Below are 25,873 nucleotides of genomic sequence, written 5' to 3'. Positions count from 1 at the left end.
TGACAAGACAGTTGAACAGGAAGTATCTCATACATTACTTTAGTATAAATGGTTCCCCTCCCCCTAAGCAAGTTATGAACATCTCTCTCACTGAGATACAGATGTGTGTTTTTCACATTTTCAGCATTTCTTTTAAACTGGGAAAAAATGTCTGAGACGAGACAAGACAAGGTTATGTTTTGTTATGTCCTGCAGTTTCAAAAGTTGCCTTATGTAAACTATGCCTTGCTGAGGCGGTCCCAATGGATCTGTGCTCACATTGATCTTCAGTGAAGAGCATATATGGAAAATGTAGACAGACAACATTTTACCTGTTGTATGTGGCTGTAGTGGACTGAAGTAAAAATTATTCAGAGATGCAGCACCAGCTTCCAGATGAGTATGTACTAAATCTGCAGGTGGAAAAAGTGTAACTGAAATACACTGTTTTGTGAACATGTGTTGAGATTCCCCTCATCTTCAAGGTATAAAAAGAACACACTCCCATACACACACACACACACACACACACGGGGAACAAGATTTATTTTCTCCCACTGGTAGTTCCTGATGCTCAAAGGGCTCCCAACCCTACTACTGGAATGTTGAAAAAATACTCCTCCCCTCCTGCTACACTTTAGATTCTAGCCACAGAATATCAGTCAACCAAAGTGAAACTCAAATGGGATCAGTGTAAGCAACCAGATTCTCTCATTTCCAGCTCATATGAAAAAGGTTCAAAAGCAGCTCTGGGCAGCAAAGCATGGCAATTTCACATCTTGGGGTTAAAACGATGAGCTCCATGCCACAATAGTAAATTTAAATAGCATATATAATTGGAGGCATGTACAGCATAGGATCAGTGATTAATTTCCGAAGTCACAAAGTGTGTTAGTTCCCAATACATATCACACACATATCCAACCCTAAGAAGTCTATTCAATCCATGAGAAAGTGCAAGTCAATGGCACATCTGAAGTCTTCCACTCAGCAGCTCCTGCATGAAAAATCACTATGGTACGCCACTTTGTTCAGTTTAAGTGACATCCAGTGTTTCCTCTAAGCTGAGTTAGCTTGAGCTAGCTCACAGATTTTTAGCCTCCAGCTCACACATTTTTGTCTTCGCTCAGAAACAATGACCCCAGAGCACAATAATGTATGCAGTAGCTCACAACTTTAATGCCAGTAGCTCACAAAGTAGAATTTTTGCTCACAAGACTCTGCAGCTTGGAGGGAACATTGGTGACATCCTACTTCAGCAGTGATGTCTTCTGGGAAAACTCAAATTATTTTGCTTGGCTCCCACATTTTAAAGTTATTTCTCTCCGTAACATTACTAGAAATGCTAGTATTGTGCTGGCCCTAACAGCCAACTAGACTAGATAAGCCAACCAGCATCCAAAATGCCATAAACAGCTCTAGGGTTTAAGCTCTTCTAATGCTTCTGACATGCTTACTGTACTGCACAATAAACATTTAGTGTCTCAGATGGCCACTTAAAGATGTTCTATATGATAGCCAGCAAAATATTAGCATTTCCTATGGTCTGCAACTCACAAGGGCTCAATTCCTTGCCTCGCTCTGTCCTTGGATTTTAAAGAAATGTATGCCTTGCCTTTTGGCATGTAGGCTTGAAGGTGGCTTACAAACACAGGAGGAATCAAAGTTACACAACATAAGACCAGCAGTAGCAGAATTAAACATACTTTTTAAAAGACACCAAAACTAGATAAAAGGACTTTACATGCCAATGGATGCATGAGAGAGTGTGATGGATTCTGTGTGGAAACCAAACATTAACAAAGATGACACCAACTGAACAAGTCTAGAGAGAAAGTTCCAAAGTCTTGGTGCCACCTTAGAAAAGACCCTCTCTCTGGTAACCACGCACTACACTTCCGAGGGTGGACACATATGAACAAAGGTATTAGATGAAGACACACACTTTATTAAGCAGTGTCACAAGGAGTCCAGACATTCAAAGATTCCTATGATGTTCAAGTATGTAATTCACTTGCAACAACATAACCTGTAGTACACTGTAAACTGCTTTGAGCGCTGCAAAGTAGAAAGGTGGCTAATAAATGTTTTTCTAAAAAAATTACAGTGAGGATCCCCCATTCTCTCATACCTAACATGTTTTAAACATACATTAAATGTTTTTGCAGTCTTCCAGAGTATCTTCTTTGCTTTTACTTACACAGTTTCAGTAGGTCACTTACTCAAAAGAAATCCTCATTTTAAAATAACTGTTCCATGGAAGTTTACTTACAAGATTTCAGTTTAAAATCATAATTTTTCTTCCACCACCACCACAACATTATGGCTACACTTATGTAAGCAGAAGCTAAAAGTTATACTTACCAGGCACTTGTGGTAAATTCTTTTTTAACTGACTGAGATATCCAACTCTCAGTGACCAGTCCTGATTGGTTGCCTTCTGTATGAACAATTTAACAGCTGCAGAAAGGACCTCCACATCATCCATCCAGCAGTTATCTATCTCAACCCCACTGAATGTGAGACAATCTGGATTAGGAGACTGCAGAATTTTCTTAAAATCTTGTATAGTAAGAGGCTGACTCCTGAAACAAAGAGTCAGATAACAAAGAGGTCACTTCTATGCACTTCTAATACTGCTGTAAAGAGTCACTTAACTCTAGTCAACATTAGACATGGAGGCAGACAGGTGAATTCATGCCAACACCATGATAAACCCTGAATCCAGAGTTGTCTGCCAATTTATGAGAGGCTGGAAAGGTGGAGAAATGACCACATTTTTATCCCATCCTTCTTCCAAGGAATTCAGGACAATGTACATGATTTTCCCTTCCTTCATGTTATTAAAAACCAGCCTTCTGAGGTAGGTGACACTGTGAGAAAGAAATGGGCCCACTTAAAAGAAATGAGTGAAATTAATACATTTAATATAATCATTCAGATCCTTTTAGGACTATGCCTGATTAGAGCACCTATATTTATTTTGGATGCAGATATTTTTGGATTGATGGGGAAAGATATATACATAAAGCTTAAGCACTCGTGCAATCATCTTGCTACAATTAATTCCACTGCTTTCCTTTAAACAGAGAACACAATAATCTTTTGTCAACATACTTCATAAACTGTAAACAGATGGCACGAACATTTTAACCAGTCTGCAAACATACTGATCATTAATACTCAGTGAAAACTGTGTGTTATGATTTGCAAAAAAGGCTTAGTCAAATTGATCAAGGGAAGGCTGGTATTATGTTTATACTTTTCATATATGATCTGTTAGGATTACATATCTTTCTGTAATAGATTTTATCTGTTCCTCAATCCTTTCTGGTACACAATAGTATATCAGTGTTGGTAGTAGGCTTATCCCCTTCCTCCTTTTGGAGGGGGATTGTATTGCAGCTAACTCTTACAGCAGCATTCACACATCATGCTGAATGATGGTTATGTATTACATCTGCTACTTGTGTTTATAAACGTTCTTCCTTACTATTTAGAATCATGGCAAGTTAAAAGCTGTATTGCTTTCGTTAGATTGCTATTTGTCTGTCATCGTACAGCTTTGTGTGATTGTGTACTCAAAAAATATGAAAAATTAAGTTATGTATTTTAACCTCTGTCTTCAAGAATCATTCTCTCTCAAATAAATAAAATATACGGGGATATTTATCAAAATGAACAACTGAAATCAGCTGAAGTTACTGGTAACAGCACTGGCCCAAATAAAAAGTTCACAATTAAGTGGGAGTACTCAAACAAGACAAAACAGCATACAACCTTTTGAATTCACCAGAACTTTCCACTGGGCTGAATGCACATCAAATCAGTCAATCAATATATAGAAAAAAGGGGAAGAAGAAATTCCAGACTATGATGTTGGGGCCTCCTATCTGAAGCCTGCACAGGTTCATTTATTTATTAAATTGGATTTTAAACCACCCTACTCTGTAAGAACAGGGCTCAGAGTGGTATACAGCATGGAATACATTCATACAATAAATACATAATCAAAACAGTTAAAACACAATAAAAACACAACAATCAAACCTAACAGTTGTGCTGCTGCCTCACAGGGAAGGTGGCGGGGGCGGGGGGGGGAGGTAGGAGTGCAGATAGGTGGAACTGTCACTGTCCTCCACCAAGCCTTGCAGACTTAATAGGTGCTGTGTGATTTGGTATCAGTTTGCATCTTTGGCCTTCTGAGACACCAGTTAGGATAATCTTTTTTTTAAATGAAGCAGTAAGCTTGATACAAGGAAAAGCAACATCTCTTACCCACCTGCTATTTTTAAGAGTCAGTCTATTTAGGCAATGTGCCAAGACCTGGGCATCATTCTGAACCGTAAAAAGGAAAGACTCTTCAGCTGCAAACACAGCACTGGCTGCTGAATCTGGCCACAATCCCATAGCAAGCAAGGAATCACTCTCTGTGTCAGGTGAAGCCAAAGTTGAAACGTGCTTCATTATCAAGTCCAGCACAAGCTAACAAGATGACAGAAAAAAGGTTACACGTATTTCTAGTGCTTCTGTTAAAGATGATTTTGGACACCATTCTTCTTGCTGTAGTTTTCCTCTAACAAAAATATATTTAATCACTAGCATACACTTTAAATAATTTCCTTTGAAACATCAGTTAATCAACAGTACTGCATTTATTTATATGTTCATACCTTGCTTTTCTCCCCTATGGGGAACCCAAAGCTGTTTCAATGTCATGATTCCCTTCTCTGTTACATCCTCACAACACTCCTGTGAAATAAGTCAGGCCCAGAGAGAGGGACAGCGACTCACTCAAGGTCACCTAGAAAGCTTCCATGGCAGAGTGGAGATTGAAACCTCGCTCTCACAGATCCTATTGCATCACTCAAACCACTACGCTGTTTATGGCTGGTTCAATCTCATATCGGGTCATTACTGAAAATCAGTGTACTTACATTTACGCTAATTACAGCAGATCAGCTTTCACATTGTCCTGTCTGTAATGCCCTTTTCACTTATTGTTTGATATTCCAGTTAATGAATAATGAACTAGAATATGAACTAGAATAACATGGAATGTAGAACTAGATTAGCTTTACAGATGAAAAAAGTGTTTGCCTGCCCCTGACAAAAGTGCACATGTGCCACAAGAGCTGAAAGCTAACTGCAGGAAATAATTGCTACTCGGACATTTGCATGACAGTAAGTCTCTAGGAGAGCCAATCTGAAACACCACAAGCACTAGGAGGAAACAAATTTATCTTAGAATTTTGGAAGCATTACACAATTTGACTAAATGCAGAAGGAACCAAAGGGAGGGCACAGGATATTGGCCTCCTCTCTACAGGTTATCACCATGTCTTTAATGTGTATGGGCTTACCTTTCGGTTGTCTTGTGACTGCTGTGGACAGACATAGACTTCCCAACATGCTCTATAGAAGCTCTTAGCTAAGCTAACTCCCCGGTGCAACTGCTGCACAATCAGCGTTGCAGCTTGAATTAAAGATGACAGTGAGCATGTAGAACCTGAGGGGGGAAATATTGAAGAATGCCTGTTTCAGTTTTTGCAGAGCTTTTCTTTCATGCTTATTAGAAGGAATCATTACACTTTCTCTAAAAGACCGTGAATATATAAAGAAAACTGAACATCAAATAAAGGTAAAGGTAGTCGCCTGTGCAAGCACCAATCGTTCCTGACTCTGCGGTGATGTCACTTTCACAACATTTTCATGGCAGACTTTTTACGGGGTGGTTTGCCATTGCCTTCCCCAGTCATCTACACTTTCCCCCAAGCAAGCTGGGTACTCATTTTACTGACCTCAGAAGGATGGAAGGCTGAATCAACTTGAGCCGGCTACCTGAACCCAGCTTCCACTGGAATCAGTTCGTGAGCAGAACCTGGACTGCAGAACTGCAGCTTACTACTCTGTGCCACAGGGCTCATATTGGTTAACAAATACAATCCACAAAATACGATTTAGTTTTTTGAAACCACTGATGTTATTTTGCTCACTAACCATCATGAAAACCACTTAATAATACTGTACTAGAAGAAAAAGAGTTGGCTCTCTCTTTCATTCAGTTTGTTGCTGTGGAATAGAAATAACTGCAAAGGACATTAGAACTTGGGGGCACCCAATTACGTTAACAGGCAGTACATTCAGGACAGACAAAAGGAAATATTCTTTTCACAATGAGCAATCAAAATCTAGAATTCACAGTCAGAAGATGAAGTGATTTGCCAAAGGCACAAGCAGCTTTAAAAGGGGATTAGACAGATTTATGGAGGACAATTCTATTGGTGACTACTAGCCATGGTGACTAAAAGGAACCTCCACATTCCAAGGCAGTAAATCTCTAAGTACCAGTGCCAGGAGGCAACATCAAGGGAAGGTCTCAGACTCCAGGCCATATTTTTGGCCCTCTAGGCTAGCTTGTTAGCTACTGTGTGAGACAGGATACTGGACTAGATGGACCATTAATCTGATCCAGCAGGGCTCTTCTGATTAATGAACCATTAATCTGATCCAGCAGGGCTCTTAAGTCCCTAACTGCTTTGCTGGAACACACCCACGTCCTCCTATCCCAGCATGTTGCTTCCAACAGTAGCCAGTCAGATAACTCCGGAAGCACAGGAGCACAGCATGAAAAAATAATTAGCATGATCTTTTTTATCCTTAGACCCTGACTACTGAAAGCACTACATATCAGTATTGTTAAAATACTTAGGGCTGTTCAGTCTAGAAAAAAAGTAGCACGAGGGCAGATATGACAAAGATTTATGCAAGGCGTGAAAAGGGTAATGCTAGAACCTGGTGTCATCCACCAAAGCTGAAAGGTGGGAGATTCAGCACAGACAAAAGGAAGTATTTCTTCACACAGCATATAATTAATTTGTGGAACTGCCTATCAACCTGGCTTTAAAAGGGAGTGGACAAATTCATGGAGGAGTGAGCTATCAGTGGTTACAAATCGTGATGGATATCTACCCCCTCCAGTACCAGAGGTAGCATGCCTCTTTAAATCAGCTGTGGGGCAGCACAGGCAGGATGATGCTGTTGCAGACTTCCTGTCTGAGGGCTTCCTAGAGGTAGCTGCTTGGCCACTGTATGAACATAATGCTGGACTACATGGGCCTTTGGTCTGATCCAGCCTGGCCCTTCTTGTATTCTTAAATGTCCTACTGCACCCACAAGAGAGAAGGTATAACAGAAAACTGGCCTATGGATATGAGTATAAAGAAATTTAATATTAATAAACTGTAGTCTGTTTCCAAGCAATGTTTCCACATCAACCAAAATTGTTCAAGTTGCTCCTCCCTCCCACACAATCACTACGTTTATTTAACTACAACAGGACACTGAATATGGAACACATCAGCAAATTCTGTACTTGACTCACCTGCTATGCTTCCCTTTGTTTCTGTGTGCACAGCCACAAGTGCATCACATGTGCTATTTCCCAACAATCCTAATCCTTGTAACAGCATCCTGACATCACGGCAATCCAATGGATTCTCATCATTGTCCCCAGGAATGTATATCTCAATTCCACGATTCCGCATGGCTCTGGATATTTCCCCATGCAAAGGATCCATTGTAAGGAACAGCCTATTATATGCCCATAGAAGAACAATAGTTTACTGACTGTGATTAACATGTTGTTGGCATAGTCTCTCACAGGGTGGGTAAATTCTTATAAACAGGCATCTGTTAAGTTATGTTTAGTGACCACAGACAAGAACCATCTCAGTAGAACATTTCAAGCTGGCAGTTCATGCTTTCATCTTCTGGGATGGTTTGTTTTGCAAATGTTTGCTTGAAACCATTGTGGATATAAGTAAACTATCATCACATGCAGCCTTGCTACTGCAGCATGTCAGAAGTCAAGGGAAGATGATGCTGTTTCATCTTTGCCAAGTAAACATGGTAGCTTTATGGATACCGCTTCTACAGTTAGCCCCTCTCTGCCATATGGTTGCATAAGTGCATGTTTTGGGTAGACTAGCAGCAAGAGAAGTACACTGCTGTATTGCTTCAGCAGAATATGAGTGCCTTCTTTCTGATCTCATTCTTAAAAATGAGAAGTGAGAAAGTGTGTGTACTGACATTCATGACAACATGCTACTCCATTTCTCCAACTGAGCAAAGTTCTCATTTAAACATGGTTTCAAAGGCAGCAACAGGAATGTATTGGAAAATATTATTTTGTTCATTTAACAATCCAATCCTATCACAGAGCCCCCATTTTCACTGAGCCTGTGGACACATAGAAATTTCAGTTCAAGGGGGAACCATCACAAAATGGCTGACATAGTAGTTAGGTCAATCACAAGATGGCTGCCATAGAGTACCAAGGTCAATCACAAAATGTTGGGAGACTGCAAGATGAGCTTTCTCCTTTGATGGATAACAAACGTTTCTGAAGATATGCTTCCTGGAGAGTCAAAGGTGATGCCTCTTAGACTCTTCTGAAGCACATCCTGCTCCAGTGACATGAGGAACGCCAAGACTTGCTCTTTGGGAAAAAAAACGAACGGGCAAAAGGAAGCACTTTGGCAGACATCATGGTGATGAGGGGTACCATGCTGTGGATCATTGATCTAGCAATAACGCATTCAAAAGGATATACAGAGACAAAGAGTGTGTACCTGAAATTTGGGTGAGGAGTGACAGTGAGTGTTACACCATCTATTACTCCTCTTTCACTCATAGTTAGGACCCCACCAGGTTCAAGCAGAGCATTCAAGCGGTCCAAAACAGAAGGGCTATATTTCAGAGGAGACAAACAAGCAGTTAAATTGCAAATCTAATTCAAACAACACTTACCTGGATTCACAATTACAACATTTTAAAAAGAAGTCTATGTTTACTTTTTTTAAATAAAAAACCCCACAACTGTTTGAGAAACAGCATGGGGCTCCCCTCTGCCTCAGCTGGCCTACTATTAGAGGCAGCTCTCATTTCCCAAGACCTCATCTTTAGCCAGACCTCTAAGCCTAAAATGAAGATTGTAGTCCTCCTTTTAAGGATCCCTTGAAAAGACACAAACTTCAATCTGTAAGAGCACTGACACTCAGACATCATGCCAAAACTGCGGCTCCCTTGAGAGAGCTAGAATAGGGCAGGGAAATGCTGCGTTCCAGAAACAAATGGACTGTGGACATGACAGATTATGTATCGTAATATGAACTACCAAGAACACCACTTTTTCAGCTGGCCTTTTTGACGTGTCTAGAAATCAGAGGACTTAGAGGACATCCTAGGCTCATGGGTGGGTGAAGATATGCTTGCCTTACTCCTCCTCCAACTGAAACATAGAAAAAAATCTGAGTAGTTTGTTGTTGAACAGGGAAGCTAACATGTCCAGAGCTGGCTGACATAACCTTCTAAAGGTTGCCTGGACAACTTATGGGCTGGGATCCAGTATCCTGATAGCTCACAGCTAGTCTGTCTTGGTGCTGAATGTTCCTTGAAGTTGTTGGGCAACCCCTGATAAGATATGGCCTTTCATACATATGCAAAGACTCCATCCTGCCTATATATGCACACCTTTACAACTAAAATGATTTTTTTTTTACTATCCTGCTTTCAGAAAGTGAATTAGGATTGCTAGATACAAATGCACTACAAACATTATTTTAATACAAGATTAAAGGTGTCCAGTTGCATGGGGGGAAAAAACCCCTGTGAAATTAATGAAAAACAAGACCATTGTATCTACTGCTGCGGTTTTACCTGCAGAAGTTCACATTGTCCAGTAGGAGCCAGTCTCCAGACTGCAAAGCCTGGATCAGCATACCATCAACCCACTCAAAAGTACCATGATTGCTGCAGTTCAAAAACTGCGCCACCTGCAACCTGAAGCATTTAAACTCTTCCACAAGCCTTGAGAACTCTGAAACAGAATGAGATACCTATCAACAAAGCAAGAAGCCACTGTTCAGATTTCTTAAATCCTGTCCCTAAGCACACATACTTGTCATGCATGAAATAGACTGGCTTTGATTCTGTGTTTGCCCTACTAACGATGGAGCCTGCACTGGTGAAACAGCATCATAACACCCAATCCAATTACTCACTGCAACCTCCCTTTTAAGAAGGTGTATTGTTTTTCTATCTTTAAAAGGCACTGGTTTATGAAAGGGGAACACACACATGAATTTTCATTCTCCGTGGTTCTGGGAATGCAGCAGTCATTATTTCTGGGACACAAGTATAAGTCTCTGGTGGAAGAGGTTTCCTATGATTGCCCAGACCAAACCTTAACATTACCCTTCCCCAGTGCATGTCCATATGAACCAAATCTGAAACAGGGATGGGCACAAACCAACCACGAACCGATATGAATGGGGAGGCTGATCCACAAACTGACCCCGTTTGTATCAGTTTGTAAGCAGTTTAAAATTGAAACCCCTGCTTTATGCTCCGCAGAAAAAACCACAGAACAGAAAGCAAAAGAATTGCTCACAGCCATTTCACCCCTTGCTTTCTCCTCACTGTCACACCAAGCAGAAAGCAGGGGGTGAAATGGCTGGGAAAAGCTGCAGGGTGCAGAAAACAGGTTTAAATGGCTCCCACCTACTTCATCCCCTGCTTTTTGCTAAGCTGTTTTCCATTAAAACCTCTGTTTTATGCTCCATGAACTGCCACAAACTGCATTAAAATGCATGAAAGTTCATGGTGGTTTTTCAGTTCACCAATACTGCTTCATGAACCAGTCAAAATTCATGAACTTTAGTTTATCAGTCAGTTTGTGCTCATCACGAAACTGCGTCAAATGCTTCTATAGCAAAGCTCCTACCAACATAATTAACATGAAGGAAGAAAAAAACAAGATGAACAGGATAGAGATACACTCCATTAGCCTCCAATCAACATAGTCGGCTATAAACGTGTTACAGTTCTCCTCACAGAAGGCAGATACCGGATGTATTCCATAACTTATAAGCATTCATATAAAAGCCTTCACAAACACACGCACACAAACTTGTCCAACTTTTCCAAATTGACATGTTTCCCTGGTGGTTCTGGTGTGGAGCAGACCTTTCTTTCTAGTAAGTCCATGCTTCCCTCCCCCCTCCCCACACCTTTGCTTGAGAAAGCTCCTCTCAATTTTTTTCATGAGACAAACTCTCATAAGTGAAAACCACAGATGAAGAGGGATCAGAGGGCAAGAGAGTGGTTCAATGTGAACTCTCCAAAAATACAGGGAACAGAGTCAACTAGAACAAATGGAAGCCAGAATTTCTCTATTAAAAAAAGCTTGCATCAATTTCCGTGTCCATACATACCTGGTCTTGGACAGGTATTGGCCCTGCTGTTTAGCCGTTGGACAAGCATCACCAGGCCATCTAATTTAGTCACGAGTTCAGTGAGGTTTTGATTCCCTTCTCCCAGAGATTTGGGCTTGAAATTAAGAATGAAATTGCTCCAAGCACGTAATACAATTTCAACGTCATCTGAGTGGATAGTATTATGGAGGAGGCTCCCCCTTACAAGTGTGCTCACAACATTTTCCACCTTGTCCAGCAAGCTCTTCCATGGCCTAACGATATCAACCTATGGAATGTTTTTAGAATTAGTTATCACTAGACTCACTAACATTACTTAATTCTTTGGCCATATTAGCCAAATAAGTAAGAACTGATCCTACGCTGCTTACTCAGAGATAACACTCTGTGGATATTTTAACCCCTTCATTAAACACCACAAGCAAATAGTTTGATGTATAGACAACAGTTAGGTTTGGTTCCTGCAGCTAGTGTTTGGAATGTATATTGCCACAGGGTCTGTCTCCATTGTTTTCTGATTTGGGGATTTTCTTCAGAAGATACAGTCACCCTAGTCCAGCAATGATGACTTCTGCACAAAAACACACATGCCCCATCAGTTTTGGCACATGTAACTTGCATATGAATTCTCTGCACACAATTCCCAAGATTGGATTAGAAACCACACTCATGGTGTCAAGCAGACTGCTTGTGCTGCTTGCCAATCACTTGCTTGGAGGAAGAAAGGTAGAAGAATACATCCTGATACAGCCTCTCCTACCCTTCTTCCTCCAAGCAAGTGATTCCAGTAAGGAAAAACAGGAGCCTTAATATGACCTCCTCATACCTCCAAATGGGCAATCAGCACATAGATAAAAATGGACACCTTGCTGATGTAGGAAACTCACATGTGCCTCTCTAACACCGCAAGCATATGTAGATTTGCTCCAGTCTAAAGGCCACTGACATCAATGGACAGGCTGAAGTAACTTTGCATCAGATTGCACTGTAACTGGAAAGCCAGTGCAGCTTCTCATGGGCACATGTTTATAACTCAAATGACCCAGCCACAGGCCTCTCAGATTATTTTGCCTCCTTCTGTAAGCATTTTCCCCATTTCAAAGAGAGACAACTGAACACCAACGTAATTCTCTGTCAACAAGGCACAGAATTTACCGGGGCTGTATAACACAGAGGAACATTACAGCAGATTCTACAAAACGAGGAATGGCCTGAAAAGACCTGCATTTCCTGAAATTAAAGAAAAATTAGTACTTAGTTTACAATAAGCCCATTAAATTCTGTCTGCAAATGTTAGTAAGTGAAATTTCCATTTGCATTTAATTCACCTTCTGAGCTGTTTTTATTTATGAGTAGTTATCCTAAAGTAAACACAACACTTACTTGTTCAAATCCTCCTAAAAGCTCTGTTGTGTCCATAGAACTATTCACTGCCATGATCTTTAACTTATGACCTGATAGATATGCCAGAAGTTGAACCAGACTGGTCTTGCCAGCAGAGGCAGGGCCCACCAGTATCACCATCCAGTTCATGTGCACACACTTCATGATAGATTCCAAAGGCTGGAGGGAATGGTGGAGCAATGACAGATTTCTGCCAGGAGGAGGAACACAGTTGGCACGGAGGAGGCTTGAGAAACCAACCTGCAGTATAATGGGGGGGGGGGGGGGGCAAATTTCAGCATATTATGTTATGTGCAAACAGGGTGGGAGGGAATGGGAGCAAAAGATTCAGAAAGACATAATTGTTTTTGTTTCCCTTACCTGAACATCATAAGGAGTTATATGGAACTGTCTAGTTCCCATATATGGATTAGCATTCTGGCCAAAAATGTCCTTGAATACAGATACTACCTAAAAGCAGCCAAAAAAGGAGGTCAGCTCACACGTCTGAGGAATGCTGAAACCCTCATCCCTCATTTCTACTACAGCACTACCAAGCAAATTCCAGGAATCTCTGAATGGAGTTGCATATGTTTATAACAAAAGCAGCAACTGTTGGAAGACTGATAAAAATAGTAAATCATGTTTCATCAGCTCACCTGACTGATTTTCATGCTGTCCAAGGTAGATGGGCAGACTCATATAGAAAGCTCCCATGATTTAATCTGATATCAACAACAGAGGTTGGGCCCACCAAGTTCACAGAAGGCATTGGAGGAATATATCTCCCCCTTTTATTCTTGCATAAGCAGGCTGTTGTTAGTCCTCTACAGGGATCAACAGAGTAAATAAATGGACCACAGGATGGGGAGTGGGGTTGCAGTGACACTGGGGAATGAACTAAAGTTGGGTTTTTCCCCCTTTCTTCCACAGATGCAAGCCACAAATGGAAGAGAGGAAAAGAGTCAATTTTACACAGCTCCCCTTCTCCATTGCAGTCCCTGTTCTAGGACTCATTTTGCATAGAAGGCTCTGCTAATTCTCAGATGCTTTTGGAACAAAAAGCAGGTTGTTTTGGGAAGCAGAAGGGATGGCAGGGAAAGATGCCTTCCATCAACTCATTCGAAGAACCAACCTCATGTGTATAACCAAAGTGAAACCTGTAATGTCGTAAGATGGTGTGGAATCTGAAGGACTGTTTTGCAAATAGGGTTGCTACTAGGGCTGGGCATGAACTGAAAAACGAACCGTGGTTCAAACACAAACCGGTTTATGGTTCTTTTCAAACTGATTAGTTCTTCAGTGGTTCGTTTTTGTGGTTAATTTTTCCAGATGGCCTGGTTCAGACTCTGTTAATTCCTAGGCAACGCTGGGGGCAGGGGGATGGGGAGAGACTTCTGGGAGCCCTAGAAACACCCATAGCAGTTGTCCAAAGCTTGATTGGCAGCTCTGGAAGTCAATCATGGAGCTCCCATTCTGCTCTATGAGAGCAGATACCCTGACTCAGCTTGCTTTCACTTTGTAGCACTGCAGCAAAGAGTTAATTGTCATGAGAGCTGAAGCTAAGCTTTCCTGGGAGCACCTGCTTTGTCGGGGAGTCTATAACTTGGACACTCCAAATCCAATCTTCACCAAACTTGGAGGGTGGGTGGAGGAGAGCCTGCTGATGATTCCCAGTGACTTTGGTGACTCACAAGGGGGCTGTTTTACACCTCCTGAACAAAATGAACCATGAACCTGTTTGGGCTATCAAACAAAACATGAACACAAATCACCATTTCCCTTGTTTGTGCCCATCTCTAGTTGCTACATTTAGCTGATTTAATCAATTGGTTACTTCTGGGCACAACTGTAGGTGCTAGTATTGACCTTTAAAGCCTTATAATGGCTTAGGAAGAACATACTTTAAAGGATTATCTATTCCCATACAAACCTACCCAGCATTTAAGGTACTTTTCAGAGGCCTTTGGTGGGTGTCCCTGTCATCTAAGGTGACATGAATGGCAATCCAAGACAGGGCTTTTTTAGGTGCAGTGCTAGGACTGTGGAATCCCCCCCCCCCCCACTCTATCATTATATCCAATCAGCTAATGAAGACTTCTGGTTGTTTGGCATTCCCTTACTAACCCTAATTCCAGTTGTTGTTTGTGTGTGTTTCCCTCTGTGTGTGTGTGTGTGTAAATGTTTTAAGATTGGTTTTAATGTTTTGTAACTGTTCACTGCCTTGAGGGTTCTGATTGGGAGGAAAAGCAGCATGAAAACTTTTAAAATTTATTAAGCAATCAACTGCCCAATAGACTCCCCAAAGATCTATTTATGGCCTGATTTTGTGACTCCAGAAATAGAGTCAAACTGGAGAGCAAACTACAACTTAACGTTTTACTCCAGTGCACATTTCCCAACTATATTTCAATATGAAAACAGAATCACTATAGCAGGAGGAGGAGGAGCAGGAGCAACAAAAACCACTAACAGGGCCAAGTATATTCTGTGTTCTCCATACCTTCTTTCTGTCTGCTTCTGTCCTCATCCTGTCACCATATATCAAAAACATGTGTTGGCCTGGATCATAAATGCCAGGTGATTGGTCAAGTAGCATCGCATGACACCATCGAAAAAGGTCACGGAGATTGAACTCCCAGGGATTACCTTTATGTCCCCACTTCTTCTCAACCATAACCTCTTGGTTAATCTGAAAACATATCAATTCACAAGATTAAATACATATTTGAGAGTGTTCTCAATCAATTATTAAAAAGACTACCCCAGATCATTATTTCCACAACATCAAAGAATACCAATATCCTATTTTATCACTCTTTAATCACTTTTAAATAGGTCTCCCCCCACATTCATAATATTTAGTGAATGTTCATATTGTAGAAGTCTTATTACAAGTAGACAAACGATGTCAATATTATTGGCATGAAGGTGGTTTGATCTGAATCTTTACCAAGATCAAAAAAATATTTGTGCTATCTACAAATTCTGTGCAGAGGATGCCCTGTTATCATGACTACTTTGGCACAATTTGCTTCTTATATTCCATTTTCTGAGTGGCATTTTGAGGCACTGTTGCTCTTTTTAATTTTCTTTTTACTCATGCCTAACAAAATACAACATCCCTTGACTTCAGTATTAAAAATGATAACATCCAGGCACACAAAAGGATCAGGAGCACTAAGTAAAGAAACCAGAGGACAAGTATGTTTACCTTGTTGTTGAATTCAACCATCTTTGCAATAAATATATCACCAATAGCAGGAAAAAAGGTGTTCCCAATATACTCCATATCTGCTGCAGAAAGTGGGTCCATATAGACCTATGCCACCAAAGACATTTTGAAAAACTCAATGGAAACATAAACAATGCATGTAACCATGCAAAAATATCTTTTCAAGTACATCAATAAAGCAGGTGTATCAAAACATGTATTCTAAAATGTCAATCATAAATTTGTCTTGTCAATAACATTTGAGAGTTCAAACTACAGAGCTGGAAAAATGTGAAAAAATCACAAATGGTTTTGGCAAACATGTTGAATACTCAAGTGAACTGTACTACTGCTAGACCAATAGTAAACTTTCTGCTGTTATTAGAATGGAACCCAGAAAAAAAACTCATGCAAAATATCATGTTTTATTAATTTCCCCACCCAGACGGAGCTTTCAGTTTCTCTTGAACCATGCTTTAAAGGCTGTGTTTGCCCCACAGGTTCATACACTTTCCCCTTCCTCCTCTCTCTTGCTCAAATTCCCTTCATTTCTCATTGCTAACCACAATGCAGAAGTACACTTGCACTGAATATTTAAAATGCAATTTAGACAAAAGCCTACAAGAAAAACAACGCATTGCTATAAACACTAAGCAGCTTATAGAGTCCTATGAACAAATTCTGAGTCCAGTGGCACCTTTAAAACCAACAAAAGTTTATTAAAGGTATGAGCTTTTGTGTGCATGCACACTTCCTCAGATACATAGAAATGGAAGTTAAATGCTTCATATATATAGGCAAATGCCTCAACACAGGTAAACAGCAAATTAGTATACAACTTCCTGAAAATGTTTTGACATACACAAAGACTAAACAGCAATAACAAGCTAAGTATGTTTGGATTTAATTATGGGGGGAAAGACAGCTGAGCAATACATATGTCAAAGTAGGAGACTAATGTGTAAAAGTATCCTTCTTAATTGTTAAGAGAAATTGAGACTCTGTTGTTACACTCCATTCCTGTGTTATAGCTGCATGAACTTTCAATTCAATGGCCACATAAACATATACTGTAACTTGCACAGCCACTTTTAATCTTTAATGCAATCAACAGAGCTGTACCTGTAGGCACTTGAATATAACAGATTCTTTTCTGTGTTAAATTGACTGTTCAAATATCCTTTTACCTATCTTTTTAATATCATATGATGATATGCTTTTAACCTGAGAAATGTTTAAGACCGTTATAAGCGGCTTCATGTTCATGCGGTGTTATGCTCTGTTGTGTTTAAATGGTGGGTTATAATCATTTTTATGATGCATTAAATGAGCCTGAAACAAAACATTCAAAATCATCTAGGTTGTAGATTAAGATTCTCTCAAACTCTTAATGCCATCCATTTTAGATTGCTTAAAAGGCTTCAAATAAGATCATGGACTTGCCTGTGTGAATCGGTTAAGAAAGGATTTGGGCAGCCCCTTTCTGCCACCTCCTTGCCTGTAGGGATTTTGGCATCCAAAGATCTTTGTCTTCTTGTGTTGAACATGAAAGCTCATCCCCAACTCGGGAATGTAAATCTCTGCCCGATGATCAAAACAAGCATTCAGTCCTTCCAGCACTGACTGAGAGGCCAAATTCAGCTATCAAAGGAAAATCATAAGGGGGGAAATCACATCCTTTCTTCAATAAAAGGTACACATACGTTTAAAAACACAAAATACTTCCATGTTTGCCATTTGACTCATATCCAGAATTACTACTTGGTCCTCCCCAATCAAGTGGACAATTTTACAAAATGTCAGATGAGTCAGCCAGTGAGACTACACCAATGTTAGCAGGCATGGAATCCTACCTCCCTACTGCAGCAATAAGGATCTAGCCAACGTTTTTTCTATTTTTAAGCATCCAACTGCCTCTTGGAATTGATCTTGAAAGTTCAGTAAGCTAGTGTCAAAGAACTGAGGAGGGAGAGATTCCTTACCATGCTCTTCCCCAAACACAAAATCTAATCTGGATTAGAATGGGATTTAGTTACAGACGGTCCCCTACAACACACTTCACATCAGTAGCCAAGAGCTCACCTCATCTAATACAATCCAGTTACCAGCTTTTAAGGCTGCAAGCAAAGGTCCATCACGCCAGGCAAACTCCCCTCCTTTGCCCCCTTCAATGGGCAAGTCTGTTCCAAACAAATCTGTGACATCCTTGTAAGAGGAGACATAATCAAGGTTGTGTTGTTGTTGGGTTTTTTTGGTATTTTTGTCTTTGTGTATGCATGTGTGCATGCGCGCGTCTGTCCCTAGAAGTAATGGCAACCTCTGGTGACTGACCCCTATTGGGGCCTGGAGAATATTTAGGGAGGTAGCTGAATAACACCTGCCCCTGTCCTCCTGACTGCTGGTATTTCAAGGAGGTCTCCCATTCAAGCACTTGCCAGAGTTGACCCTGCTTAGCTTCTGAAATCTGATGAGACTCATTTCATTTTTTAAAAAAATGACATGGGTGAATGTGATTCGTAAACCAATAAAGCATAGCAACCAAGTATCTTATTGTAGCAGTCTTTTACAGCTCTTAAAAACTTTGGTTCTACGAGTATTTGTCTCTTGCACTAAATTTTTGAGTAATACATATTTCATTTGAATTTGAAAGATGTAACAATAAAACAATATTTGAAAGATGTAACAATAAAAGTGGAGGAACACACGTTTCCTGTTAACATGCTGCAAAGTTATCCGACAGCACCTTACTGGTATAGTGGTTAAAATGCTGGGCTAGGATCTGGAAGACCCAGATTTGAACCCCCACTCTGCCACAGAAGCCTGCTGCATGCTCTTGGCCCAGTCACACACACTTAGCCTAAACTACATTACAGGACCATTTCAAGAATAAAATGGAAGAGAGGTTAATGTTATGAGCTACTGTGGGGCTCACCACGCGAGAAAGGCAGGGGACAAATAAGAAAAGAATCTAACCCAAACATCCACCTCTAATCAATCAGCAGAATTTGAAGACTTATCATAATATGACATCTTAAACTAGCAAGTTGTTTGCCCTGTTCTCGAAGTCAAACATTTCAGTTGGAACTACAGCAGCTGGATTACCGTTTGTTCAGAAAGATTGATCCTAACAAGGGAATTTCCTGAAGCCTTTGCCAAGGCTGACACTAAGCTGGTCTTCCCGACACCCGGAGAGCCTTCCAGGAGAATGGGCTTGTTGAGCTGCAGGGCCCGTAACAACCGTTGTGCATTCATTGCTGTGGTACTTGCATTTAGAGCATAGTCTAAGACACTGTTCTTTTGGTAAAGAGGACCTACAACAAAGAGAAAGAAACTTTTTTAAAAAGTTAGACTACAGGCTGACTAAGACAGTTGCAGTAAGATTTTTATCCCAATGGGGGGAAATGATGAAGTGAACAGACACCTAGCTCAAGCACTTTAAAACTTCAGCTGGGGGAATCCAATGTGAAACAACTCCCAGGAAAATGTAGAAAGTTATTATGTCCCGGGGGGGGGGGGGGAGTCTTCTTCCTGATATACTGCCCTTCTAGGTGCACAGATGTACTGGGGAGAGTGAACAGGGATACTTCTTTAAAAATGCAATTCCCCAACTAGAGTTTGAAACAGGTCAGTCTTGGGAAGACTACAGCATATTAATTTTCCTATCATTTGACTTTGCTCTGCAGCTCTAGACTAGTAACACTTGTTCTCTCATTTGTTCTGTTAGATCATCTTTACTGTTTACTCAAAAACACAGGAATTTCTTGCCTCTTGGTATAAAAAATGGCTGGATTCCTACACAGTTCTCCATCCAAACAATTTCCCTCTTGTTCTTCAGATCATAAATCCTCAATTTGTTCTTCTGCTCCTCAGTGAGTTGCACAATCTGTGAAAGCTTTCCACACAAATATTCCAGACATTTTTTCCGAGCCAGCAGAGCAGCATCAGCTGAACAGGTCATTGTGCCTAAATTAATAAGGAAACCAAACACAAATTATGTATTAATGACAGAAGTGTACACACAGAGTAAAGTATGATGAGTTTTATAAACTTAGTCCACGGTCCAAGTCCATACCACAGTGACTGACACTCACTGTCTACCTACCACAATTTTCCCCATCCTTACTCCAAGTTTATCTGGTTCTTCCTTCAGTTTTTCCACATAGCACCCTGTGAAGTTATGCCCAAAGTTATTAAGTGAGCTTTAAGGCTGAATGGGGAATTTTAACCTGTATTTTTCTGATCCTAGTCTGACAGGCTAACCATTGTCTGGACTGATGTCTACATGTTGCTGGCATGTGTCTCCAAGGCAAATTTAACTATTTTTGCTCTATATGGCCAATTTTACACAGATATACCAGCTTGAAAGACCCATGTTTGATATCAGAGAGCAGAGGGGCAAAAAAGAGATATTTCATCACTAAGGTGAAAACAACAAAGCTCCTTAGCACAGAGGTCACCAACCAATCTATTGTGAGCTTTCCAGAGCTTCCTGTCTCTCCAAAAATAGTTTGTGAAGGACACTCCCTACACATTAGCTGTTCAGTACTGACGGGGAGGGTGGGGAGAATCCACCTCCTGGTGCAAAAAAGCTGATGAGGTCAGTATGCTCCTGGCCCCATCAGCTATTCAGCACTTATGGGGGGAGCTGAGCGTTCCCCTCACATAAGCAAACAGCTTGTTCTGGGACCAACATATCTGTGGGACTGCCTCCTCTGTTATGTCCTCAGGAGAGCTCCTTAGGTAACAATCTGCTGGTGATCTCCATCCCCAAAGACATCTAGCTGTCATCAGCTAGGGCCAGGTTATTTTCAGTCCAGTCAGTGAATCTCTCTGCCAAACAGCATCAGGGCCCTGTGGGACCTTATGCAATTCTTCAGGGCCTGTAAGGCAGAAATGTTCCACCAGGCTTTCAGTTGAAGGCAGCAACAGTCTATATTCTGGCTGGCACCTCTGCTGTCTCTATCCCCTCAGACGGACTTAATTCTTCTCCCCACATCCACAAGGTGTCCACAGGCCAGAAATGGGAGGAAATTGCAAATTTCACCACTTGATCTCTTAAATTAATGTATTAATATGGTTATGTACTGAGTTTATGGTTTTTAATGTTTTTATAACGTACGGTACATTGTTTAGACCTCTACAGAAGTGGGGATTAGGCAATTCACGAATGCAATAAATAAATATAAATTAATGATTTATTATGGTCAAAGACCAACACAAAAATATTATTTATTTAACTTATATCCAGTCCTATCCCACAAATGTGTTCAAAGCAGCTCACAACATGATAAAAATACAATAAAACCAATGATATAAAAGAGTTAAGCAATTAAAACAAGATGTCATTAACACATAAATAATCCAATGTCTCCTGTGATGTTTCAACAGGCAATGTTAACCAGCCTAAATAATAAAGAGTTCTGATCAAATGGTGGAAGTACCTATAGTGCCTCACAGATAATGAACAGTGTCTGGAAAGCACTTGATAATATTACACAATATTAAAAAAATGTCACTGTGTTCCTAGTCCAGTAAACAGTATTCGTTTGAAGCTACAAGATCCCCATGCTCCTGTCTCCTGGTCTAATTTTCTCAAGCCATCTGCAAATTAGCCAGGAAAACCTGAAACTGATTTCTTAGAAAGTTAATCTTTGCAAATACTTTTTCACAAGGTTTCTGCAATCAGATGTGTCTGAGATGATGCAAGAATCGCCATCTTCTCACATCTCTTCTTATAACTAGCTTTCTGCTTCTATAATTTGTCAAGAAACCTTTCAGGTCAATACGGTGGCGGGGGGGGGGGGGGGCGCAGTGTGGAATCCTCAAAACAAGCCAGAGCTGGCACATCATTTAGTAACTGACAAGCACAGTTTGTGGAAGTTGTGAAAACATTCTTCCTCTTACTCTGCTTTGCAGCTGGCACTACCCCCCATAAGGAACAGACCTTCCCCCCATTACTATTATTAATCTACCCCAGGGACCAACCTATATAAAACCAATTAATAAAAATAAAATAAAATGATTCCTAATAGATTAAGACCATGTAACTGGGCTTGTAAACGACAAGCCGCTGTTAAGTTAAAATATGACTCTAATAAAACCTCCAGATTTAAATCCACAGAGATAATCCGTAATGGCAAGTAGAATATAAAATATATGCTATAAAAATATAGTGATAAAATACTAATACAGCTAAAATAGCTGTAAAATAAAAAGGCTAAACTCAACAGTTACAGCTCAGAGATACTGATAACAAAGCTGCAGAGGTAAAGCTAAACAGGTAAAATGACTAGAATAGAACTGAAAATATTAACACATTTGCACCATAGAAGCACAAATCCAGAACACAATCACCCCTATAAGAATGATTTTATAACAAATAAAATAACAAACCAAACACACAAATCAGTAAAACACAAACCACAGCCATGGCCACAATCTAGGTTAAATAAAGAATAAGAACTAGAAAAGAAAAAAGAAAATCTCTCTCCCCACCACAACCAACAGCTGGATACTAAATTAATTAAGCTCGTCATTTTCTAAATCGGAGGGAAATGATTCCAGCAGACCAAGGTCAGCCACTTCAAAAGAAAAATAACTACTCTCCTAGACTGCAATGACCTATAACACACGAAGGTGTGAGGGGGAAAACTCCCAATACAAAACTAAGCTACAGCTAAAATGAACAAATTTACTCAGAGTGGAGGTCAGTGTCTGCTGACTGTCACAGGAAATAGAGCTGATGGACCCCAGGGAGAGTCCAGTGGGTTCTTGAATGCAGGCAAGTACTGGCTTCAGCTGATTATTTGGCTGTAATAGGGGGAAACACCAGAGAGGTGAGGAGGCAGCATGTAAGAGAGAGGGGCCCCGCCAGTCCCCCCCACCCTGTAACAACTCTGGATTCACACTCTGTAAGAACATATCTCTGGTTAACAAAAAGGATGACTACCCTTGCTCTAGCATGTTTGTTTTTAATGGGTGAACAGCAGCCTTAAAAACTAGTCAACTATTATAACACTGAACCATATTTTATGACAAAAGATAAACACAGGACATACCTGAACCAATTCCATCTATGTACACCAGACACGCAGCATGTACAAATGATATCACTGGAGATATACCAGATACCTGACTCTTCTCAGAGGAATCTGACAGACTTTCTTTAACCATGGCATTCATGAAGTGGACCCATGACAAAACATCCCGGATGCTGAGGATACACTGGTGTCCAAATTCTTGGTTTGTTAGCCACTCAATGAAATCCATCATGACTTCTGCTATATCACTCCCTTTGGAGAGAAAGATTGGAAAGGCATGAAGAAAAGAAAGATAATACAACCCTAAGCAATTTTGCAAGTACATTTTAAAAAGATACAGCAGCAATAATCAGAAGACCTTAACAGCCCTTCACAATGCATTACTACTGAGACAAAGGCTTCCTCTAGTCTAGATAATTTCTTAAAGATGTCATTACAACCATGTAAACTACTGTAAAATTATTTTAAGTTCTTGTAAAAATGGATATCCAAACAAGTTTATTTGTGGTGCTGGAGGCAATCTTTATCTGGAGCAGGATGTTTGATGAATACACTATATCAGATAGGAGCTGTAGGTATGGGGATGGGAGCTGTAGGTATGGGGATGGGATTGTTCCTTTCCCCTTTATAATGTGTGTGTGCGTGCACCTGGAAGTCATGGTGACGTCTAGTGACTGACCCCTACTGGGGGCATGGTGGATATTCAGAGAGATGGTGTAATAAAGCCTGCCCTTCCAACTTCTGGTATTCCAATGAGGTCTTGGGATAGGATTTTTCGAAGATGGGCAGTATTTGGCAAGGATGCTCACTGCCTATCTAATCCCCAAAGGTTTCCAACAGTCAATGATTCAAGGGGCCTTCTTTTCTTAACTTCTTTCCCACTTTTTTGCAATACCATATCAGTGAAACACAAAACTGCATGCCTGTCCAGGAATTCACAGGAAGAGAAAATTCCCCTGGCTTCCATAACAGAGACCTGACTGGAAGAAAATGATATCCTCTGTCTATCCCAATGAACTCCACCTGGTTATATAGTCATCCACCAACCCTGCATAGAGGTCTGGCTATTATCCTCCATGAGTCAGCTTCTGTAGGCTCACAATGCAAACTGTCACTAGCACTGTTTGTATGCTCCTCACATCGGAGGCTAATGGTTGATTAGGTATCCTGCTGGTTCCCTGCTAGGTAATCTGTCTCAGTTGGCAGAGCTGCTCTCAGCTGTGGCTGAACTGATTCTTCCATTATTCAGAGGAGTGCCTGAGCTCCCAAGACCATGCACTGTCCACTCCACAGAAGGGCAGGCTTCCACACACTCTCACATCGCACAGGAAAAAGCAGGAGAAAATGCTGAAGCACAATAACCTGAAGGAATCAGTAGCAACTCCCTTCACCTCCTGCTTGTGAGCGGTGGCAGCAAAGAATAAGAAGAAGTCTCAGGTAGAACACCCCACGACACTACCAGATGCTGGCTGTGGCTGCTCCATCCTCTGAGGCCCAGGGACAAGTTTCCATGGTGACAGCCAATGCCATTTCTTCAGCAGGGCCACCTGCAGCTCATTTGAGCTAGCACCTCTCACCTCATGAACTGTACAAGGTCAGAAGGCTCTAGCAAGTACCCAAGGCACTGAGGAATCAACAGAGGACCTCATTTGCCTTTAGAAAGTAGCTCTTCCTTTCCCTCCCCATCATCATTGAAGGGGCTTCACTTAATCTGAATCTCTGTGCTTAAATAGCTAAAAGGTGATAAAGGTTGCTAAACAGAGACTTCATAGATGAAGATATAAGGATTTTTCCTCCCCTCCCAATTCTTCTTCCCCCTTCCCACCAGGAGAAGATGGAAAAACGGATTTCACTTGCAGCACTGCATCTATTGTTGGTCTTGCAATGACTAAAACCCATCAATAACTTTCACTTCCCTACAAAAGACTCTCCTTACACACCCACAAAATCTACCTATTACATATACACTGATAAGACATACCTTTCTGGTTTGTTCCTACCAGACAAAGTTCTGGATGAATGTTATGCTTTACAATCTGTATTAAATCTTCACGATGGTTGCTTTGTGGGCACCATATTTCTGTGAATCTATTACGCAGGGCAGGAGATAGCTGAAAGCAGGAATACATAACTATATTAAGTGTGTATTGCCTTACAAACATAACAGGGACTTTGTTGTAATTTGTATTATTTGACTTCTGAAAAAGGTCTCTGCAGGCCGAAATGTGTCAGGTCATATATTGTTCTTTTTTTGTGCATTTGTCACTTTGATGATTTTATGGGGCTTCATTTGGGCCCCTACAAGGTTTTTATATGTTCTAGTAATAAACACATGTACTTTTGTCTATAACTACTGATGTTTTTAACTTCTGGGCCTTTACTAGCACTCTAAATTTCCTTTGGAGAATTTTACCAGAAAAGAGCCACCAATCTTTCAGGAACTCATTCTGTAATGGTCTGTCTTTTTTGCTTATGAACCTCCAGAAGTGCCATGTACACTAAAGGTGCCAAGCTGCTGTATATGACCATTGCAACTTGTCATTTCCCTAGCAGCAATGCAAAGACTGAATTTTTTTATCAAAAAAAAAAAAAACTTGGAGGGGAACATTGCAGAAATTTATAAAATCACACAGCGAAAGAGAATGGAAGAGAAATTCTCTCAAGGCAGTGCTACTATAAAATGTATACTTCACATATGGAATTCATTACCAAGAGGTGGTGCTCAGCTGTTACTCTACTGTGAGACAGTATGGTTTGAGTGTCCAACCTGGGGGACACAGATTTGAATCCCCACTCTGCCATGAATGCTTGCAAGTCCTTGAGCAAGTCCAGTAACTCTCTCTCAAGCTAACCTACTTCACAGGGATGTTGTAGGGATAAAATGGGGTAAGAATGATATATACTGTTTTGGGTTCCCACTGGAGAGAAAAAAGGGTGTAAATACCTTTTAAAATGAACAAAAAAACCTAGATAGCATTAAA

At 40.6% G+C, this 25,873-nt stretch overlaps 1 protein-coding gene across 1 annotated transcript in view; it reads right to left on the bottom strand.

Moving 5' to 3' along the window:
• Positions 1-25,873, bottom strand: part of LOC132590594 (midasin-like) — a 161,435-nt gene that overhangs the window by 84,596 nt on the left and 50,966 nt on the right. The window contains exons 33-50 of the mRNA XM_060263538.1: positions 24,874-25,003; positions 22,911-23,144; positions 19,618-19,815; positions 18,955-19,163; positions 17,935-18,057; positions 17,296-17,493; positions 15,853-15,960; positions 15,142-15,330; positions 13,020-13,109; positions 12,639-12,899; positions 11,256-11,523; positions 9,700-9,859; positions 8,613-8,729; positions 7,364-7,572; positions 5,343-5,488; positions 4,262-4,464; positions 2,344-2,564; positions 312-392 (exon numbers count right to left, since the gene is read on the bottom strand). Of these exons, the coding sequence (XP_060119521.1) occupies positions 312-392; positions 2,344-2,564; positions 4,262-4,464; positions 5,343-5,488; positions 7,364-7,572; positions 8,613-8,729; positions 9,700-9,859; positions 11,256-11,523; positions 12,639-12,899; positions 13,020-13,109; positions 15,142-15,330; positions 15,853-15,960; positions 17,296-17,493; positions 17,935-18,057; positions 18,955-19,163; positions 19,618-19,815; positions 22,911-23,144; positions 24,874-25,003 (3,145 nt within the window). The remainder of the gene's footprint in view (positions 1-311; positions 393-2,343; positions 2,565-4,261; positions 4,465-5,342; positions 5,489-7,363; positions 7,573-8,612; positions 8,730-9,699; positions 9,860-11,255; positions 11,524-12,638; positions 12,900-13,019; positions 13,110-15,141; positions 15,331-15,852; positions 15,961-17,295; positions 17,494-17,934; positions 18,058-18,954; positions 19,164-19,617; positions 19,816-22,910; positions 23,145-24,873; positions 25,004-25,873) is intronic.

The sequence above is a fragment of the Heteronotia binoei genome, unplaced genomic scaffold (genome assembly GCF_032191835.1).
Source record: "Heteronotia binoei isolate CCM8104 ecotype False Entrance Well unplaced genomic scaffold, APGP_CSIRO_Hbin_v1 ptg000323l, whole genome shotgun sequence".
NCBI lineage: Eukaryota > Metazoa > Chordata > Lepidosauria > Squamata > Gekkonidae > Heteronotia > Heteronotia binoei.
Note: the sequence above shows the minus strand (reverse complement) of the source record. Positions and strands in the feature narration are given on the sequence as shown.